This window comes from Platalea leucorodia, assembly GCF_965183815.1.
Source record: "Platalea leucorodia genome assembly, chromosome: 1".
NCBI lineage: Eukaryota > Metazoa > Chordata > Aves > Pelecaniformes > Threskiornithidae > Platalea > Platalea leucorodia.
The window spans coordinates 41,663,489-41,686,342 of record NC_138823.1 but is presented as its reverse complement, the minus strand read 5'-3'; the positions used below and the strand labels follow the sequence as shown (position 1 = coordinate 41,686,342).

At 39.8% G+C, this 22,854-nt stretch overlaps 1 protein-coding gene across 1 annotated transcript in view; it reads right to left on the bottom strand.

Annotated features, from left to right (window-relative positions):
- Nucleotides 1–4,911: 4,911 nt before the first annotated feature.
- TOX (thymocyte selection associated high mobility group box) overlaps nt 4,912–22,854 on the bottom strand; it is a gene marked incomplete at both ends in the record, with an annotated part of 221,351 nt that continues 203,408 nt past the window's right edge. Inside the window, 3 exons of the mRNA XM_082332632.1 lie at nt 4,912–4,948; nt 7,236–7,387; nt 17,029–17,415. Of these exons, the coding sequence (XP_082188758.1) occupies nt 4,912–4,948; nt 7,236–7,387; nt 17,029–17,415 (576 nt within the window). The remainder of the gene's footprint in view (nt 4,949–7,235; nt 7,388–17,028; nt 17,416–22,854) is intronic.

The window sequence follows — 22,854 nt, the reverse complement described above, 5'->3', positions numbered from 1 at the left end:
TCAGAGCCTGGGGGGCTGAACCACTCGCTCTGGAATTCTGCCTCCTACCAAACTTTGATCGCGGGCGCTAAGGGGTTTAAAACCCCTTCGCATTACAGCAGTTGCAAGCTGTGGTTTTCTGCGTTGGTGAGGTGACTAACAGCGGCAGGCTCCCCTTGGCATGGGGGACAGGTTGGTGGAGCACCTCTCTAACCACCCTGCCGGCTGCCGGTAGCTGCTATCAGCCCAGCCATCGAGCCGTCAACTGACATCTGAGCTCTCAGATCCCCTGAAAAGTGACAGGATGAGAGAGACTCATTTGGCAATACTTTGCTCTTGCTGTTTGGCCTGGAGAAAGATACTCAAAGTGGTAAGATTGTTTAGCAACAGCTGGCAAGCACCCGGGTGTGAGCCTGATTTTCAGACATGACAGGCACTTACAGGAATGTTGCCAGATACAGCTGTTTAAAAGCCTTAATAAACAGCAAGTCAATACTAATCTTTGCCAAATTAATCTTTTCCTTGACAGCCCATCAGAGCAATTATGCTCAGACTCGTTGTAAACACACAATTGTCAGAGGGTAAGGATCTTCTCCGCGGTATACTGCGGATTTTTGCACACAGCTTGTTTTCCAAATAGGAAGGTTTCCTTTTCTTTTCCTCTTCCTCTCTTTCTTTTTTTTTCTTTCCTATTTTATTTTCTAGCCAATTACATGTTTGCCAGCTTGGTATTAGCCTGAACGAAATTTCTTTGTAAAGTGTCTATCGCAGCAAGCCCTTAATACAATGTGAAATGATGACAGTCGCAGGATCCATGCAGATGCACATTTGCTAGTGGGTTTCTCTAATTAGGCAGTAACTGTGACAGACTCTGAAATGTTACAAGTCATTGTTCTCACTTGTCCTCTTGTCAGTGGAATAAGAACTACATTTGAGTTGTGATTTAATGTGCTGCTGGGTAATAATAAAATACATGACTCTGCAAAGGAAAGCAAATGCTGTCTGTGAGACCTGACACAAAGCACCTCGTGTTCTCCGAGGGGCTCAGCACCTCCTGCAGCACTGCCCGCACACTGCTATACTCACTAAATAATATTTTATTTAAATGCAAAAGGGCTTGAAGACACTAGATAAATAATTAACAGGGCAATGGTTGTATAGCTATCTATCTATATATGTATCTATGTGTGTATCTATGTATGTAGGTAGGTATCTATCTATCTATCTCTGCATCAATACCTGTATCTATCTATATCTATATCTATATCTATATCTATATCTATATCTATATCTATATCTATATCTATATCTATATCTATATCTATATCTATATCCATACCTACATATCAAGGGGAGTTCTGGGGAGTAACTCCTGTATGGGTTACATACAGCTCTTTAGCTGCTTCTCACAGTGTGTGCAAAATAAGGATTTTTACCTACTCCGTTTCCCCAGAGCACAGAAAGAAATCTCTGTGGATCTGCCATGTTTACAGGATCAGGTAAGAAATAGTCAGATACAGTCTGGGAGATGGTAGTTCAGGTTGAGATGAAGTCTCAGAAGGTTGAGGAAGGTGGTAAGAGCATCTTTTACCTTCTGGTAATGAGCTCTTTTACTGTTGGGTTTCCTGCTTACAGAGGAGCCTCGCAGGGAATATTTGGCAGAGACACCACTGCAATCAGGAACGGGTATTTGGTGAGAGAGACAGAAGTGGGCACGAATACATTAGGTTTCGTTGTGAATGGCTGGGGCCCTCCATGAATACATTCATTACTTACTGCCTGTGGATGAATGTGGGGGGAAAAAATCCTACAGCGAGTCCCTTCAAAGAGCTTCTTTGGGTCAGAGGCAGCAGCTGGAAGGGGTTTCTGCTCAAACCTCTGAGTTCGGTGATGGAGAGACTGGGACTCGCATCGCCGGAACGGGGCAATCAGAGAGCTGCAGTAAATTCAAAGGGCCTTTCCTTTTCAAAACCTCTGCTTACCTTGGTGCAAGCAAAGGGGATTTACATCTTCCCAAGTGCCTGTGTTGCTAATCTTGCATTTTGCCTACCATTTTAAAAAAATCATTAAAAAAAAATAATTTTAATTAATGGAAGACATTATTTCCCTTGGTTTCTATCACTTTGACAGATGTCTTTATCATATTTAGTTGCTGTAAATATATATTTACGTTGCTTTAATGTGTAGGTTGTTTTGTTCTTGTGTGCTTTCTCATTATCATCATTATGACAGATGGTGACTTACAACCAGGGACTTGGGTATATGGGTTTCTGTGGTGCCTAAGCCAGAGAGCTTCAGCGAAGGATGGGGCAAATCTTCATGAACTCCAGTGGAGCCTCACCTGCTTACAAAAGGATCTCAACCTTTTAGGCTCCATCTATTGACAATTTGTATCTGTCAATACGCAGCTGAAAACAAACAGCAGATCGCCCTTGTCCGGCAACCATTGCTTTTTTCCCAAGGTCAGACATGAAGAACTGACACTTATGCATCGAAGTTGGATCTTTCCTTTGGGACAAAGTGGCTTCAGTATAACCCTGGCCAAAACTGCTGCTCTTCCAGTATAGCTGTCCCATCCAAACAGAGCCCGGACACAAAACCACACTCAAACCACCGGACGGGTAAGGTGCTGCACGGTAAACACACTGCAGGGTTCCCTTCTTACAGATGAAGAGACACCAACTAGCCAGAGGTTCATACAGAATAAGTATTTTATTCATGATGTATTTTTTTTTTATTTACATTAAAGTTTTCTTTTATTTTGAACTCTGCTTGGATACTGAAATTAACAACTTTATGTGACTGCGCACCTGCTCTAAAAGAAATGGAGATAACACAGTTCTTTTCCGTAAAAGAAAAAGGAAAACTGCCTGTCAAAATCAAAGCTGATTTTTCTCATCCCCAGTAATTATCTTCTCGCTTTAGAATTAATATGAGTGGAAAATGTAGTTTACTATAATATAATAAATAGAAGACATTGGGTAATTAGTAGTGCTGGTATATTTCTAAAGTACTAAACAGACAAACAATAAACTGTGAATTTAATCACGAGTTCTCATACAGTTTCAAGACAGGAAAATTAGAGCTCTCAGCTACAGTCATTTGAGTAATCACATCTGATCTGCATTATTTATTAGTTATTACATGCCAAGTGATTCCGATTGTACATTTCCTGAAATCATTCCAAAGCAAGAATACCTTTGTTTCTGATTTTTTTTTAAAGAAAAATCAATGGCATTGCATAACGTGCATTTTATCCGAGTTGCTTTCTTTATTTCACATAGGAAATACAAATCAGTGGTACTCTCCATTAATTGGACAGGCATCCGAGATGAAATCCTCCAGAAATACATTTTCAGAGCTATCCCTGATCCAAAACATTGACAAAATACCTTCTTTTGGAATTTTTTTAACCCTTTCCCTGTGGCTATTGAACTTACCTTTCACTTTGGGATGTATTTGTGATATACTCCCTAAAACTCTGTAGGACCTTTTGGATGTATAATAAAATGGCTGAAGCATATTTGGTAATATTTCTGTTGGTAATATTTTTATTCCTTGACTAATTAACCAAAACTGATGAAGTTTCAAGAAGCAGCATTATGCAGTTTTATTCAGTTAGTTTTGTTGGTTCAAGTCTTAGTTTTGGGCAACTTCCTGCTACAATGCTTTAAAAAGGGAATTACTTAAAATACCATTTTTTTTTTCTTCCTTAACAACCAAAGAAATACAGAAATAAGTATTGGTTACCTTCATTTTCTGCCAGTAAAGCAGGTTTGGTGTTATATATGTCACTGTAAAAACTAAATAAAGTATTCACATCAATTGTGAACAATTTGTGCCAGCAAAAGTTAAAGCGTCAAAGAAACCTCTTTAAAATGCTAACAAATTTACTTACAAACACCTATATTTATTATTTCATAAATAGGCGCAACAGGTTCCATAAAAAAGATTAAATACAGACACAGTATGAAGAAACAATAATACATAGCCATATGTAAAGGTTATAATTTAGCTGTCTCCAATCTGTTTCTGCATCTAATAAAATATCAGGTAAGCATTTGGCAGTTTTATACATAAAAGGACTTAAATGATGTTTACTAACCAGTACACATAAAGTGATTTTTTTTAAAAAAAAGAAGCATTTTTTAGGCAGTACAAAATAAATGTGTTTGCTCTTTATCAACATTAGGTTTTTTTCCTAGTTTTTTGTGTTTATTTCATGAGACAAAGCCAATATTTTTAATTAATATAATTTGGGAATATTTTACTTTTTTTCTCCAAATACTTTGAAAATATAGAACTATTAGTCAGTTGTTTAAAAATGAAGTAAAAATATGAATGTTTGCCAATTTAACCCTCATTGTGAAATCAATAAACTGGAATGAGCCAGTTTCAATTACAATTACCTACAAAAACATTCACATTTTATACTCTAGGAGAGTGTAACATAGATGCTATTTACAAACTTGCTATGACTGCTACATCAAGCCATTTAAAAAGTCTTTAGTAGTTTCATATAAACACCCATTATGAAAAACCAATGGAAAATCCAGGACTTTTATCCAAGACATCTACAGTTGCTAAGGCAGTTACTATCGCAGCACTTCACAGCAAAAACCAACATAAAATCTGAATGGTCCAAGTTTCCTTCAGGGAAGAAGAAAAGCAATGTCCGTTAAAGGATCTCAGGGTAGGGGTGGAAAGGAGAAAGAAAGAGAAAAAATGGGGGCTAAAAAAAAAAAAAAAAAGAAAAAGAAAGAAGCAAGACTATTTTTTCCAGAGTGGGTGACCCACAAGCTCAAATAGTCCTAAGTGCTTAGCAACTTGTATTTCCTAATAAAATGCAGAACTGCCTTGACTGCATAAAGCAATCCATGATGAAAAGACTTCCCTGCATTCCTCAGTGGAAAGGAGAGGTGTTTCAGATTTTCAGGTAAGGTAGAGTGCTTTGTCCCTCTGCATGCCCCTGTTCAAAGAGAAAAAGAACAAATGTGATTTTTTAAAAAATTTGTCAAATTTTTAGTCCTATTGTTCCAAAAAAACCCCTGCAACTCTACTGCATGTCATTAATTCCAAGCATATCACTGAAGTACGGCTGCATTGCCATGGTAATAATAAGAAAAACCCTAGTGCCATAGTGGCGTGTAGCAACCTGGAGACCACATCTGGCTCTAAGCTACACAGGCCTGGGACATGGGTGTAAGCTCTCGTTTGGGATCACCTGCGCTAGCGGGTTGGTAGCACTGACTATTTCTCCTTCACAAATCACATAAGTACAGCTGAGGGTTTAGCACAGGTCTCAGAACGATGCTCCATAAGCAGCCTATATGATGTGGGCACTTCTCTTAGAGGGCAAGAGAGCTTACTTACATGAACATGCGTGCCAGCCATTGATATCTCTGGCCTGTCTTATTTACTAGTACAGACATAGCCAAACGTGTTGGGCTGGCAGGTTCAGGTAAGCATGAGCAAGGGAACACCAGAAGTTTCCGGCAGAGCCAACTAGACCAACTCTCTACTGGAAACCAGGCTCTACAGGAGACCTTCCGCCAATGCACTGTGTCTAGCACACTTTTACATTCCGTTCTTGCTGGGTTTCAGCTTCAACTGAAGCATACCAGTTCAGAGCAAAAAGTTTCTAATTCGGAACAGTCTGTAGAAGTCAGAAAAAAAGGTATCATTTAAAGCAGAAGAAGCGTCACTGATGGGGCTTGGTTGACCCTGCAGAGATTTTCTGGGAGAGAGGTTCAATTCTCAGTCTCCTGCTTCCTTGCCAAAACCCAGGCACCAGCTCTGTTCTTCCACAGCTTTACAGCTTACTTGGTTTGGAGTCTGGGAGCAGCACAGAGCAAGCTCCGCTGCACTGGCAATTTATGCCAATGCTATAGCAGAGATAGGTTAAATCCATGCACACAGATTCACAAAGGCATATCTACACAGGGTATATACAGGGTCTGCTCAGAGAAAGCTTCTGCTGAGGGAAAGTTATGCCCAGTGAGCACCTAGAGGTCACTGCTGGCAATGATTGCACATCGCTTTTTCCAGAAGAGACCAGGAGTCAAAGCCACAGGTGGCTATGGCCTGCTTGACAGAGGACAGTCTATTCAGAGCTCAGTTTAAGCGAGTATAAAAGTCTGTGGGCTGGGTAGGCTCCTATAAGGTCCTTCAGCACAGATCAAGACATTACGGCGATACAGCACAGAAGTGAGACCGTTCTGCTGAACAAGCGGGCAAGTCATGGGGCAACAGTGATAGGTATGGGGGAAAGTGATGCTGCTGTGCAGACTAGTTAAAGTCTGCCTCAGTGTCAGCAGGTTCTCGTCAAGGTGTTATTCTGAACTAGTAACCAAAAAAAGATTTTTGTTCAGTTCTAGTTTGAGTTCCAGAAATACTTTAAAACAATAATGCAAGTGTAATTCTCAGTCTGAGTAAATGCAATGGGTGAAACTGGTCTTTAGTTCTGCTTTGTGTTCATTTGTCTGGGCTGGATTTGACACTTTAGTAGCAACCAAGAGCTTTTATCTGCGTTGCCTTGGGCATTCATGCCAAGGTCAAGGGAAGGTCAGGCTGGTGGTCATGTTCACAAGGCACAACATCTATCATTTAAAACTCAAAAGATACCTTCTGTTCAGAGTCCTAAATGTTTCCAGGCACTTCTCGGGCCAGTAACATGGCTCCACAAAAACCATGCTGCAGAGGAGCTGAGGGTTTGAAGGAGCTACTAACCTTACGGTAGGGGCACAGAGCTCCTACAGGTATGGTGTTTTGTTTCTGGTTACAGTCATGTGATCTTCATGCCATTGCCTTCCATGTATCTTGTATCCCATGCATCACCCCTGCATCTCACTGATGTGCGTTGTCATGACCCAAACTAGTTGTTTACACTGGCAGCAAGCTCTCCTCAGTACTGGAGTACTTGGAGAAAACAATTCACACCATTTGCCTCTCAAGTAGGAGGCAGTGATCTTAACGCTTCTTTCCTGCACCTTCTCCCTAAGATTTCAGTTCTGATTTTCTAAGGAATGGAAGTTCTCTAAGACCAAAGCGTATGTGCTGCAATAAGGTGATAACAATGTCTAATAAATGTATGTATTGAAAATTTGTTCCCCCACAACAGTCTCACTGCTAAACAAACACAGTGCACTTCTGAAATACCATAGGGAAACAGGCAATAAAGCCGTTTCCAAAGTCTCTATCAGATACTTGTGTCATGAATGTTGCTCAACACAAGGTGGCATTCACTGGCTGCTTACCCATTACTGCAGTAGTCATTATTCCAGTCCACAGTCTGTGCTGGAGGATTTCTGCACCCTGAACGAACATACTCCATTGCTTGGGTAACAACTTGTGCAGCTGTTGATGTTGGATTGATGATATTCTGATAATCAGGCTGAAGAGTAAATCCCTAGAGGAGAAAGCAAGTACATTACAATGTATGGAAACCAAGCAACAGGTTGGGTGCATTAAAAAAAAAAAACAAAACCAAATGATGTGTACTGTGAAATGGTAGAATACTTCTTTTCCAGGTGTATTTTAGGTTATCAAACTTAAAATAGGAAAAAATGTGTAGGTGCTTTCTAAGTTTTAAAATCTTTCTTTGGTTTGAGAAATGAAACACTGCCAAATCGTTGTTAGCTATTACACGGTCACAGGATGGAACTAAAAGGGACAGAGCAGGAACAATTCAAAACCAAGAGAACAACTCAATCAGCACTGGGGCAAAAAGGTCTGTTTGCTCCTTAGAGCTTCCATTTAGATTAAATGTAAGGACACACACAAGTTGTTAATTCCCAGAATATGCAACAGAATCTTTTTGAAGGATGTAGGCAGCAGGTGGCTGACTGTTTTATTAGACTACACCTATTCACATATTGTTCTCAAAACCCTTTTTCTTCATTCAGTCACAAAGGGACCATCTGCTGCTTCTTTTATTTGTACTTCTCTCTCAACTAAACAGAAATTCAACCAAAGCTTTTTAACAGTTGTTGGACTAATGTAGTGAAAGTAGCACAGAATAACTTGCTTTTTGAAACCACGAAGACAAGGAAAAAAAAGTGGAAGTTACAAAGAGACATCTAACCTGCTCCCTAAAATATCTGTCATATGAAAAGTCATAATAATTTTTAGCTCTTTTGATATATGAGGATGTTTAAATGCTGTGTTTCAAAACCAGGAGAACAATTGAAATTTCAAGGCTAGTGTATCTGGTTCACCCTATATAAATGTACATCATGTTCCTGCAAAGTTAGAAGAACTACAATCGATACCTGCTGAAAAAAAACAGACCAAATTCCTTCCTGGGGCAAGGGCATATAATTCCCACTCAAGTTAACTGGATGTGTAGCTGCTAAACCAGAAACTGAACTTGAACCGAGATACCTAGTTTGAAAATCCACTCCTTCTGGCCAAAGCCCACATACAGTATAGACAGGATTAAAGCTCACAGCTTTTAGTTTTAAATTCTGGTGGATTATGTGTGATCGCTTCATATACACAGCCTTCATTAAGACAGGAATTTTGGGAAGACCTGGGTTTTTTTCTGCAGGTTTAACAACTCAGCCACACTACTTTTAATCAAGATAAATGAGTATTCTCAGTTCCTGCCTGGCCCCCTCCATCCCCAGAAATGAGCTTCCTTCAAATACAACATGCCACTTTCTTCTTCACATCCCTCTTTCTTGGTGCCTTCTACTCCATCTCTCCCCTGGAGGTCCCGCAGGTGTTCTGCCCTGTTGTGCCTCTCGTGTACACCCTCACCTCACTCCACTCATCCTGACTGCAGATTCTCGCCTAGGCTGTAAATAAGCGCAACTTTCCTCCATAATCTCTTCCACATGGAGAATATCCCAAGTCACATCTCAGTACCTTAAATGCTCTCCAAAGCCTCACTTTGTCCCTGATGACTTTGAGAAACAGACCATTAGTAGTGGGCACGTTCATGAGCTCAATCTAGCATCTAGTTGTCATGTAACATATACTGCCCTGCTCATAAGGTAAAATAAAACCCACCTGTGGTGACTGTAACCCCCATGCTCTGTACACAGCCTTTTCACCAGGCTCTAAACCTGCACATCAGGCTGCATAAACAGCCTCCATGCCTGCCACGAATCCAAAGGAAACTCTGATTGAGCAGACTTCCCAATGACTTTAATTGGAGTTTCGTGTAATTAGAAGGCAGAAAATTTGGTTTTGTATATCACTGTGATCATTTTTATACAAAACATCACCCTTAAGGCCTTTCTAATTTAGCTGTAAGAGGAAACTAGCCACAGAAACACATCATACCCTCAGGCACTCAGGTGGACCTTTGGTAGCCAAGCCCCTGAGCTATCTCTTATCAGCCTTCATGAAACAATCATACATACAAGCAAAACACTATATGGGGCCAGTAGCTCCAGCAGTGCTTTAGCGAAGCATGCAAGAGAGCAGGTACAGAGACTCAAGTACTCATGCAGCAAGAAGAGACAGTTCCCCAAATCAGGAAGAGACCATCAGTGCAATATCTGTTCCGTTTCTTCTGGACTTCGGATGAATAAATAGCTTAGATACAGGAGGATGGTCCTGTGGTTTAAATGCCAGCTTGGAACTGGGTGGGGACTTATTCTCATATTTTCTCTGTTTTTCTGTGCGACCACAGCCAAATTGCTTTGGCTTTCTTCCAGCGAAGCATGCATGCATTTATGCTTGGACTGAATCGATACATCTCATGTTAAGGTTGGGACCACAGATCTGAACTTAATTCTGCTATCTGCAAAATAAAGGGTAACAACAGTTTCATCTTGCACCTGGCAAGTCTGGTTAGTTTATAACTGCCTGGGATTGGGGCCTGTTTCTTAGGACGTGCTCACGTGATAAATTTTAATGCAGTGCAGAGGTATCTGAGCCAGGCTCCATCTCCAGAAGCAGACTGATGCGGGCACACCAGTGGGCAGGGGCCAGCTCCGGGCTCCGCAGATGTGGTCTGAGTGCTGCTGAGAGGCAGGACCCAGCACCGGCCAGCACTGAGCCTGGTTGAGGGCTACCAGAACACCAGCAGCAAAAGTAATAACGTGGGTGTTGGAAAGCATGCTTGTTAAGGCAAAGTAATTTAAGAAACCTGAACTCAATACAAAGGACCGATAAAGTATGGTGATGTTTAAAATGTAAACAATAATTACTTCAGCTTTTTCATCAACAGAAGAAACTCTAGAAATATAGATCTGTACAACAGAGGCACACAGCCTTGTACCAGGCTTGTAGTAAATATTTGTGTATTATTTATGTAAGCCCTTAACAAACAATGATGAAATAAAAACTGCTCAGAAAATGAGTGCTTCGAGGTCTAATTAAACAATGCTGAAAGTTTTTGCATTGTAATGCTCAAGAGAAAATCACCAACTGTTTTGCAACATGCCTAGAATTTTAAATTTCATTTTCTTGTTCCAGATTGAAATAAAAATAGGGAACTTGATAAAGATTAATTCGATGTCAGGAGGGACATTTGCTCTTTAATTAGATTTCTGTAGCCCTAGCAGTTTCGTTGTGCCACTGTAGCAAGTCCTAAAAAGCCTGCAGCAGAACTAAACAGTGATCCTCATCTCCACACTTTACTGGGAACTAATTTCATTTCCTGCCTGTCTGGAGAGGTATTTTCAACAGGCATCAATGTTTTTGTCTTCACAACTGATTTATTCATCAATCTCAATGTGATATTTTAAACCTTTAAATTACATCCAAATCCTAAAGCATCTGTTTATTACACAAGGAAATTGAAAATCTGTCTGTGTGATATCATACAAAGATTTTTCCTTAAGGTTATAAAGGAAGTTGACAGATATTAATGATTTTTTTTTTCTCTTGACCTCATTCGAAGACAAAGCATCACAAAAAAGGGGAAGAAATCCGGACAAATACAGCAGGTCCCTGAGTTTACTGTATATAATGTGTACCAGAAAAAATGAGGCTATTATTTTTGGCAGGCTATGCAATCATTTTGCTGTATACATTTATTTTCTAAAGGAAAAAAAATACCTAAAAGTAGACTGAAATGAGTTATTATTATAAAAAAAAAAAAAAATAAAATGTGACATACATTAATCTTCTGCTTCTTTGTTATGCATACATTTACAGCCATGGTTACTAGACATTAAGAATCGAGTTTTGCTTGCTCTACCTGTGAACTGAAGTGGGACAGAGATTTTAATGGGACCCACCATCCCACCACCATCATGCTTGGGTGAAGGATTTTAAGCAGGGAAGGAGATGCTTCCAGTAGGGCTACTTAAATGGGTTCCTTAACAAGGACTGGGCATATTTGGGAGGGAGTGAATCCTTGGTCTCATCACTCTCCACACAAAAGAGCACAGTACAACAGGCTGGAGGGGGAGGTATGCTCAGAAAGAAGCACAAGTGTCTGTTTAGGCAGAGAAAGGAAAGAACGACTTTGCAAAAGAAAACAGGTTGCAGCTTCAGATGCCATTTTAGCCTGAACTTTGGAGAAATCATGCTGATTTGAATGACAAGGGTTAAGATTCAGATCACCAGATCCCAACTAAGTAAAAATTAAACATCATGTCAAACCTAAGAAACAGACTGGAGGAAAACAACTCTGTATCAGTTAAAAAATAATAAAGTCATAAGACGCTTACATGAGCATTTAATGAAAGAAAAATCACACTCTTCAAACCTACTGGGATTCTTCCAGTGTGTCAAAAGTGGATGAAAGAAAAAACTGCTACACAGTGGATTTAGACTCTAACAAAGTAAAACTTTAACACGGCTCCTGTTCATAATATTTAAGAAAAATACAGTATATTTCAGAATTAGAAGTTAAACATCATCAAAAACAGGATCTAATTTAGATCTAAGTATGAGAATAGAACTAAATGGTCATTTTTTAAAGTGTAAAGGATTAACACTGTAAACGAGCACCCCAAAGGTCTACAGTAGTGCCCATTATTTAATTTATTCATTAACTGTTTTGGAACAGAAAGGAATAGAGACAAAATGGTCTACTTTGCAGAAGCTACAAAAAATATTTAGATGACTCAAACTAGAGAAGATTGTTTAAAAGAAATTAAAAACTATTTACTGATGCTAGGCATATGACCAAAATGCTAATACTTAAATTTTACTTTGCCTTGTGCATTTCAGAACAATTTGGATGCATTGCATCAGCTGCATACTCCACAGAATTAATTGATTTTAAAAATAACAGGAATTGTGCAGTCACTGAGGATTTTTGGCTACCAACACTTCCGAGATTCTTGATGTTCTGTAGTTTTTGTGGACTCTGTGGGGAGACTGCCCTTCTCCAGCTGGCAGTCTCTCTTGGTTTGGTAGCTGCACACGTGCAGGTGAGGGCTGCTGGAAGTGGAGGAGGACACGCTGTTGAAGATCAGCTCCTTGTCCTGGCAGCAGTGGGGGCAGAACTCTCTCCCCAGGTCAGTACTTCTTATTCATCCTTCCTCGAAGTTACACACAGAAGAAGAGTTTGTGGATTTCACGCAGAGTGGTTCTGGAGGATTGTGTTCTGCTGCCAGGACTGAAATCTGGATCTTTATGTGATTTTTCTTGGAGTTGGCAGTCCTTCAGACATACTACAAGATGGTCTTTGATAAGAAGACTTGTCTTATAAGAGTGCCCCTGTACTCAGCGCTGGTGAGGACGCACCTTGAGTACTGTGTTCAGTTTTGGGCCCCTGACTACAAGAAGGACATCGAGGTGCTGGAGCGTGTCCAAAGAAGGGCAAGGAAGCTGGTGAAGGGTCTAGAGAACAAGTCTTACGAGGAGCGGCTGAGGGAGCTGGGGTTGTTTAGTCTGGAGAAGAGGATGCTGAGGGGGGAGACCTTATTGCTCTCTGCAACTACCTGAAAGGAGGTTGTAGTGAGGTGGGGGTTGGTCTCTTCTCCCCAGTAAAAAGCGATAGGATGAGAGGAAACGGCCTCAAGCTGCACCAGGGGAAGTTTAGACTGGATATTAGGAAAAACGTCTTCACCGAAAGGGTAGTCAGGCATTGGAACAGGCTGCCCAGGGAAGTGGTTGAGTCCCCATCCCTGCAGGTATTTAAAAGACGGGTAGACGTGGTGCTTGAGGACATGGTTTAGTGGTGGACTTGGCAGTGCTAGGTTAACAGTTGGACTCGATGATCCTAAGGGTCTTTTCCAACTTTAACGATTCTATGATTCTATGATTCTAAGAAACTATCCTCCCTCTCCTGGAGTAAATGAGTGACCAAATCTCCCAGAGCAAAAGCAGGGGATCTGTAGAGAGCAGGGATTCCCAGAGCCTGCTACTGTTGAGCGTCACACTAGTAAACCATGAACTATTTCAAAGCTGGATGCTGGGAAAAAAAGGAAAAAAATAAGAACCAACCATCGTCGGGATCTGTGACTGCTGCTTCTGACAAGTCTACAGCACAGCTGTCTCTCTGCAATGGTGGTGCCCATGCAGGTGAGTCTGACAATGCCTGTGGTAGAAGTCTGCTAGGAATCTGTTGACAGACTTACTTACCCCTCTCTTGCCTATTAAGCTTCACACTGCAGTGTGACATGAGAAAATTTACCTCATTCCTTCTTGAAGTGTATTAGTCTGTTTGGTATGAGCAGTGGTGATATTTCTGAAAAGGAAAATGTCTCCTGTTGCAAGTCATGCTGTAGGGAGTGGGATGGTAATTAGTTTCTGTTCTTACTCCTTACATAAATTGGCTGCCTGTTGGAGTCTTTGGAAAAGGCTTAGGGTGGCCACACCTTTAGCATGGAGGAAATCAAACAGCTGAGGGAAGAGGAACTGAAAAAATGTTGAATTAAAAGCAACTATTGATTCTGCTTTATCAGACTACATATTGTCCCATTCTTCTTGGCTGTCTTTTTATGAGGCAGAGTGGTCTGTGACACGGTGCTGCGGACTGAACCTCATATCCAGAGTCCTCCTTCCCTCCTCACCACGGGCTGGACATACAGGGTGGTGCTACGCCTCTTCTTTGTCCTCACTGCTGTTGAGTCTGTGCTGCTGTCATCGTTTGGAAGGCTTGCTTTTCTTCCCACTATGTCTTTTCCTCCTTAGCATGCTCTGTGATCAGCAGAGTGTTTGCTCAATTTCGAGCAGAGGGGAGAGCAGAGTCTTTTGACAACTGAGTCAGAAGGAGGCCTTTACTTTCAAGTTATAGTTTCTTGAATTCTTGCTACATGCCTTCTGGTGGTCAGCCTGTCCTCTGTGCTCTACTGCAGTACACAATCCTGGGGATAGTGTTTTCTAACATTTCTTGAGTATGTCTAGAAAGAGTCATACCTAAGAGACTAGACAGGATACCACTGTTCTGCTGTGGCATGACAAATCATGGTGTTGTTAGTACACCTGTTGCCCTAAAATTTAACATACTTTTTGCTTTGTCTTTGCCAACATCACTCTCTAAAGGAAATGGATTCTATATTTAAACTCAATTTGCAAACTATGTAAACTGTTTTATGCTAAAAAAAAAATAAAAAAAAAAATTACAAATATTCCGAAGTGAAATTACATAGATTTTCCAGAGCACAAAAGTTGTCCTACTTTGGAACAAAAGCAGGAGCATAAGAAATATAGACTGGCTTGTAGATGTTCCACAGTGCTTAAAGAGAAATGTAGTTAAGATTGGCAGTGTAGTATTTCAACACGTAATAAGCACCTGACACCTTGTGAAGCCTAGAAATATCTCACCATGGTATCTTCATTATAAGCATCAGCCTTTCTGACTATGCAATATGAATTGGTAAAAAGTATTGAAGCTAACCTTTCATGAATTTAACAATGGAGAGCAGGAACAGAGGTACAGCATTTTTTACTTTACTGTACTCATACTTAGTAAAGCAAAAGATTCATCATGGTACAGGTCTACATATTGACTTGTAGACAGCTGTTTTCTACAACCTAGTGCCCTGTGTTTTCTCTCGAGCTAGAAATAACTCAGCTGCATGCCGCAAATCTCACAGATGAGTGAAAGTACTCTCAAGCCATTGACGTCCACAGCACATGCTTCGAGTATGCAACTTGGTAAAATAAAACACCAAAAGATTCATATTATCTTACCTTTTTGTAGTATGTAACAGTTTGGAATAATGCCTAGGTGTTTGGATTCATACAATGATGATGACAATGTATGTATACATATGTAAGTATCTAACATCTGCATTACATTTTTTGCTAGCCCCTACTGTACTATTAATTCAATAAATAAAGCCAGATTTTCAAATCTGTTCAGTAAATTATGGCTATCAATGATTCTGGAAAAGACATAAGGGGTTTGATCTTCTATAGCTCTGCATTGGTCAAGTAATGTGCAAGTGACACCGAGCTGGGCAAACAATCTGAACTTGGAAGACTGAATCACTTTGCAATAAAAACTCACTGAAATATAACTATACAGTCTCAACAGGCTGCTGTCACAGATGTCGTTTGGTAAATGAACTGGGCTATTGCATTGAGTCTCTGTCCACGGCTTTGTCTCTCACTGCTCTGAGCCTTCAGGCTCAACCAGGATTGCATTAGGCTTGGGATCTCCAGACAGACCCTCCTGGCTCATCTGTCTAGGACAACCACTAGCTAATTCTTGCTGTCCAGGCTTGAGGTTAACTCCTGAGTTTCTCTGAGACTTGAGCATGGGCTCTCCCAGGACACTCACACCGGGACACTGGGTTTCTAACTAATAGGAAAGCCTTCAGGAATACACGACAGTAAAAGACTCCACATTTGTGTGGTCATAAGTCTGTTTACTCTGATCGTGAAAAATAAACTGGACTAGGAAAAAGTTGTAAACACTTTACAATTTTTCCTTTCTGTCTAATTACTCCAAATCACTCCTGAGACTAAGATCAAAGTCTCTGAAAAAATCCAGATCATCCTGAGCACACCTTGATTTACCTTCTGAACAACGAAATTTATCAGTCCAGATTGCTTTCAACTCTTTTTTTATTTTGTCCTGCTTTGGAAAATTTCTTTCCCTGTTAAATTGTTCTCCCAGCTAGAAGCTATGTTTTGTGTTCAGGTATTCCTATCTCTAAAGACCAATCTTGAGATGAATGTTTCTGGCTTGGAAAGCAAATGCAAATACCTTGCTAGCAAAGGTGAATTCACAGAGATATTCAAAACATGTAGCAAGTTCATGACTATGTATTATCAACCAGAACTGACAAGTTTTGTGTATACAAATTTTGTAGATTCTTGCAAATCCATTCAAAAAGTTTTCATTCTAATGCTTCTTTGCAAAGCAAGATCTTATTATTGATAGTCAGATCTCATCCAATACAAAAAGGAATTTTCTCTCATGAAATCAGCAGAGTTAATCTGCTCTAACCCTCCATAGGCCTGGGCCCAAAAGTCACAATACTATGGCTGGCCTGCATTTGTTCAGAACTCCTAGGAAATATATTGAGAATCAACTATCTAAAACACTGAAAATGAAAAAAAAAAGCCACCATATTGGGATACTGGGGACAGCCCACTTATTTCCAGTAAAATAAAGGAATGTCTATCTAGCAAAATGAAGTTATGAATGCAGCATAAACTGACTGTTCACTTAATCTAGGATGTTTAACACAACCTGTGTTGCTTAATGTTGCCTCTGACTGTCCCACATCACAGTCAGCACAAGGATAATGGCACATGCTACAGTCATATCTTTTTTTAGACATGCCTGCCTTTTGTTTGTAAAATATGTCTCCTGAAGACTTAACATTTCACTTATATTTCAGGGTACTCCCAGATTTGTAGAGGGATCTACAGACACACTTCTATTTAAAGGATGCCTCCTGAATTTGTTAGGGAAGACACAGCTAGTGTTCAGAAGAATGTGATGAACATCGTTGCTAGCACAAACAGTTCCACTGAAGTTCCCCATCATCTAGGTAAACTCATTCATTTGTTCTTGCCTTTGAAAGACTAAGTCCTCAGACTACACTACTGCGGTTTTGGAACTCTGCAAAACTAAAGCTAATCCATGGCTCTAAATCTCCCTCACTATGTCAACTTCTGGATGACTTTTTTTTCCTCAAAAAATACATTTCCCCAGACAACTGAAAAGCTCAAACTTACTTGCTGCATTGTAGGTGAATGTAAAGCAGATTGGACCTGCATCGGTAGCTGGTTTCCAATGGACTGCTGCATTGAAATTGGCTGGTGTTGCTGGATGTTGAGATGCTGGTGCAGAGGGGGGCTGATCTGAAGAGGTGGCGGTGGGGACACAGCCATGTTTGCTATGGAAACAGTCACTGGCATTTGGTTGTTGGGCTTGGGTGCTATGTTCCTGGGGATATTGGCATGCATGGCAGTGATGTGAGGATTCATTCCTGGTTGTTGGTGGTAGTGGGAACTGAGGTACAGTGCAGAGTGAGCCTGGGTGGGCCCATGAAACACCGACTGCTTTGAATTCATCATCTGAGGTTGCGGGGAGGCTTTAACATCAACAGGTTCACTGTAGCTCTGTTGAGAAAAAACAAAAAACAGATGATACTTAGAAGCTATAAAATGCTGCTGTTCTCCCCCTGAAGTCTCTTTAAGAGTCCCACCATGGGAAAAGACATATCTAGACCATCAAATTGTCCTTGACATGGAGTTTGGTTATTATGCTAGAAAAATAACTAATCCCTATTACCTTACACGTTTCTCTTCAGCATTGTAAGAAAAAGAATTTAGCCCCTCTGCTTCCTGACCTAAGCTGACATTTTGCCTTTTCCAAACTTGGAACTGGCATCACTGACCCAATAACCTACACAACAAAGACAACCAAGCCTGTCACATTTGCTCACATAAGCAGACATTACTATTGTCATCATATTTGATGGCCTGGTTGAAAACAAATTCAAGAAGGTGGGTTCCAGCAAAAGTCTGCAGTGATCTTTGACATGTCTCATTTTCCCATCTGCAAACCAGGGATAAGAATTTCAGTGTCCTTTACCATACAGGCTGATAACTGCTAATAGTGCTTTATCATTTAGCTAGCATGATGAAGAGGCTAAACCCCATCCACACTTGTTCTACTGCATTGAATAAATATGCTAGTTGCTGTGCTGATACCTTCCTTTAGAAGTATTCTGTGCTGGGATGCTATCCACACCTGTACCAAAGATGTTTCATGAGCCACACATTCAGAAAAATAAGAATATTCTGAATAATTTCACTTTTAGCAAAACTTGCTTTGTTAATCCAGTTCATAAAGTTCTGAAAATTCTGGTTAAAACTGATGTCTATATAAATGTTAGACTGCATCAGACACAGAGAAGCTATCTTACTAAAGCTGGAGGAATACTGCATAGAATATTAGAAAATGCACAGATTCTTAAGAATGTTATGGGCTACCCTGATTTCTTAAAGCTGCTAGTAATAATTTTCCATTAGTGAACGTGAATTTTAATAATACTCTTTGTCCCAATATTTATAACTTGTTACATTTGATTTAAACTCAATGTGTTGTTTTCCATACCCTTATTTTCTTAGATCTTCTGAGTGCTAACTCTGTGTGCTCACATAAATGATGAAAAAAATTTAAGAATTAACTCCCATGAGCTTATAGGTGGGAAACATAATTTGCAGTTAAGTCATACTGGGATTAATAGCCAGTGAAAGGTGAAACATGCTGGGAAAAAATGGCAGAAATGTCCCTCTGGAGAAAGAAGTCACTTTGTCAAAACAAGGGCTGAAAGATGCATATATGCCCTTATTCTGTGACCTCCATGTCATGTTTGCTCAGTTTACAAGTCAGAGTAAGTTTCATGTTACTCTCAGCACTTCAGGGTCAGTGAAGTCTATTTGTATTCTTTCTGAAGGATGTACCATCACCAACAATCCGCTGACACACACGTTACTGAAATTGCTTCATTATCTGTGATGATAAAGATGAGAAAGATAACTTCATTTTCCCTAAGTATAACGGCAGTTCCATTAGCAAAAAAACCCTTGTTTTCTCCAGTAAACTAAGGGAAATTAAATGAATATGATAAAATGAATGCAAATCTCTGACTCCGTGGATCTGCCTAGCTCTGCTCGCATGTGGATGGACACGTGTGCAATATGTATTATATGCATATTTGCAGGATTCAGATACAGACATAAAAACCCACAGATAGTACATGATAAAACCTGAAAGTAGGTGCAAAATCTGCCAGTTTTTTGGTATTATTTTTAAAACACTGAACTAATGTTCATGATGACATGAGGAATATTTTCCCCCTCTCTTCCTAGTTGTATTTGTAGGACACTCTTCTGAGCGTGGGAGGAAAGACTGGCAGATTTGCCGAAATTTCAGAGATTCAGAAGAAGTTCTGCTAATTAGGAGCAGGGTCAAGGCCTCCCTCTTGACTGTCCCAGGCTCTTTACACATTACAGGAGGTGTACGCTGTGTTCTTTCTCAAGAAACCTGAAGTTTTACTGAGTGCATCGTCCCTCATGAAAACACCTTGCCTTTCCGTGAGGTGGCTGGAAGGCTCTATCTGGTCTGAGCGGGAATAATTAATCCTGAAGTGTCTAAGGGCAGATCGGTTAGAAAATTCCTCCTGGTGAGGAGGTATTAAAAAGCCTTTGCGGCACTATTTGTGACATACTGATACATACTTATATTTCATTTGTGACTACAAAGACACTGCCATACACCTCTTTAACAAAGATACGGTGAACCAATTTAATTATTGGGTAATTCTGAGTTCACACATAAGTGGTGAATGCATGGCCCATACTGATAAAATTACAGAGATATCAGATACTTAGTATCATTTAATACTTGAAATACCAAATTATGTTAAGAGGAATTGTACAGTCTCTGGCCAGAGATGAATAACACTTGCTTTACCTCTGAGAAGAGCATCTGCAAAGTGATCAAAAGGGACTGTTAAAGCCGTCTCAAGCTATCAATCAGCTTTCTGTGTGTTTCACTACCTCCTGATCCAGGAGGAAAAAGCACACCACTTCAGTTTCAAACCAAGTATTTTGCTGTTACTTAGGAGGCTTTAAAACATATGTGATCTGAAGCCACATTGTCCAATATCAGTGTAAAACACATCAATATTATCAGTTCCTGGGAATCTTGATAAATGAACCCTTTACATGATATTCTCTAGCATACTGCACTTTCAGCTTTTTCTAGGGCTGGGTCAGAAACCCAGATTTTGTAAGTATTGCTGAAGCTAATGCAATAGGTGATGTCAAATATTTTGGCTTTGTTATGTTACTTTACAGTCAAATACACCAAGAGGTGTGTACGATGCAGAGGTCACACTATTATTGCAGGCACAATTACTACTTTCACGGATTTGAATGGGCATTGCACTTGTCCAGTACAGCACCAGGCAGTCTTAGACAAGGACTTTTATTATGGGTCAAACTAGGAATTAAGAAAGAAGGGATTTGATTAGCCAATATGGGCTTCAAGTGCAAAGTCATGTTCCCTAACTCTGCAGGTTGGAATTCAGTCAATTTTCTCTTGAGTTATCCAAGGAGAAGAGTGCAGAAATAATTTTTAAAAACCCCTCTTTAATTAATTAATCTGTCCCAAACCAACACAGACAATTTACATCTCTCATTTTTGGCTTGAAGTTATAGGATACAATTCACTTACAGATAAATGCAGTGGAGACCAAAATTACAAATGTGTACGCACAGGTCATCAAACATTGAAGCCTAGTTTCTCCTACATGTGAGAAGGTCTTCTACTGGACATGCAGTGAGAAAATCTTTTTATCACTACTGTCAGAAGTATGGTGTTGTAGACCCACCACTAGAGGGTGACAGAATATTTTATTTAGTTAATGGTAGGATGTGGGATTGTACACATACATTAGTGAATATACACTAGGACCACAAACTAGCTTTTCTTGACAGTCCTTTATGCTTTTTGAGTGCCTTCTACTTGTTCTGGAGTTCAGGTCAAAGCCTTACTCTAAATCTTTGAAGTTCTTGATAGGCTAGGAGTAGGGTTTCTTATGGACCTGGCTCTCCATCTCACATCATCATCTAATACTGTTGCCTAAATTAAAAAAAAAATAATCAGAAGGTGAAGACAAGGTAGGTTAGGCCAAGGCAATGGAACACTACAGAAAAAGTACTACTGCTATTTAGGCACAACACAAAACCACTTTTTTTTTTTTTTTCATGAGAATCTATTGTTTTACTGAAAAACAAAGAAAAAGAGGAAAGAACATTTTGAAATCCCAACAGGAAGAGAATGAAAGTAGAAGAGAAATAGGGAAAGGAAGGAAAAAAATAAACACTACTGTAACTCTTATAATTAATATAATTATATTAATTAAAAGTACTGGTGCATGACCCTCAGTCCACAAAATTATTCTACTTGATCATACTTTCAAGGAAATGTGTGATGATACAGATGAATGATGTTCTTCAGAGAAAGTATTGAGAGTTGATCATTTTGCACAAAGTTTGGGAAGTGCTGAATCAAGTGCTTCTCCCCCAGTTTTTACCAGACTCATGTCTTTCCTTCCAATTCTAGAGCAAAGAGAACTTTCCTGTCCACCTTCTGCTCCCCTACTGTGTGCCAAAACTCCTTATCCATAATTGCCAAATTAAAGAATTAAATTAGGTTAAGGGGTTAAGCATTGCTCATCCAGTTGTGCTATTCTTTCCTAAGGAGAACTGCCCTGGGACTAATAGTCCTTCTTGCACAGACTGAATTCAGGCATAGGGGGGTTGTCAGTTCCTTAGAGGAAAGTGGCACTGGGATTTCCCTCGCCCTAACACATCCAACCCGCTCCTACAGTTGAGAAATGATTTTTGGTACAGGCATCCTGCTCAACCTAAGCACTGTCAGAGAAAACAGCAACAGTCAAGTGATGCCAGCCTGGCACCTCCATGGCTTCTTTTGGGATATCATTTTACTTCCACTTTGAAAAGTCTATAGTTGCACTTTAAACCCTGTAGATCTGGGTAACCAAACAGCTGTTGAAATCTACACATGGGTTTGGCTTCCTTTCTAACTTGTGGCTGCCTTCTGGCTATCACTGGATCTTCTAACCCCACTTCTGTTGGAACAGAAACAGCAGCCATGTGATTGAAAGTAAAGCAAGGACATATTTTAACAAGGCAGTACTCTAAGGGCCCGATCCTTAGACTACTGAATTTAATGGAAAGTCTCCTATTAACTTAAATGGAATTCGGATCAGAGCCCAACACTGTTACTTCAGTATTAATGTCTGGATGTCCATTTCATTTTTCATGAAAACCAGGTAGAAGCTGGCTAACAGAGGCTGAGAATCATTCCCATTTGATGAGCACTACTTTTCTTCAGAAGCATACCTACAAACTACAAGTGCCTATACTTACTTAATTTTGCTTTTTTAACATGTTAATTCAGTTATTGTTAGAAATATTGCCAGCAAGTAGGACCATATAGATATAAATACACACATATTTATATGAACATCTTCGATTTACATACTGTATACATGCTTTATATTCAGTTTTCTTATCTACTATAGCATATGATAACATAATATATGGGAATTAAATAAATACTTCTGCAATAAATACTTTTGCAGCTTCATTCTAGTAAGCAGTGCTCAACTAATATTGCTGTTTGCAATATAAAATCAAAAAGTCAGTGTTGTCTCAAAGAAACCATAGTTGTTCAACTTAGAGAGAAAAAAGTTTTTTTTTCTCATTCTATTGGTTTCACAAAAATAGTTAATGATCAAAGCCTTTCAGCTGGAGCAATATAATTTCAGTCATTTACAGATCAGCCATTATCAAAATACTTCTTTATTAACATCAGTAATTAAGCTCCTCTTTATAGTAAAATATGCGTAAGATTGCAGAACTGGTGCACATTCAGTAAATGTTCTTGGTACTATTGGATGCCTGTGTCCTTTAAATACATGCTGAGAGACCTCCTCAAGGGCAAAGACATAAGCCTTA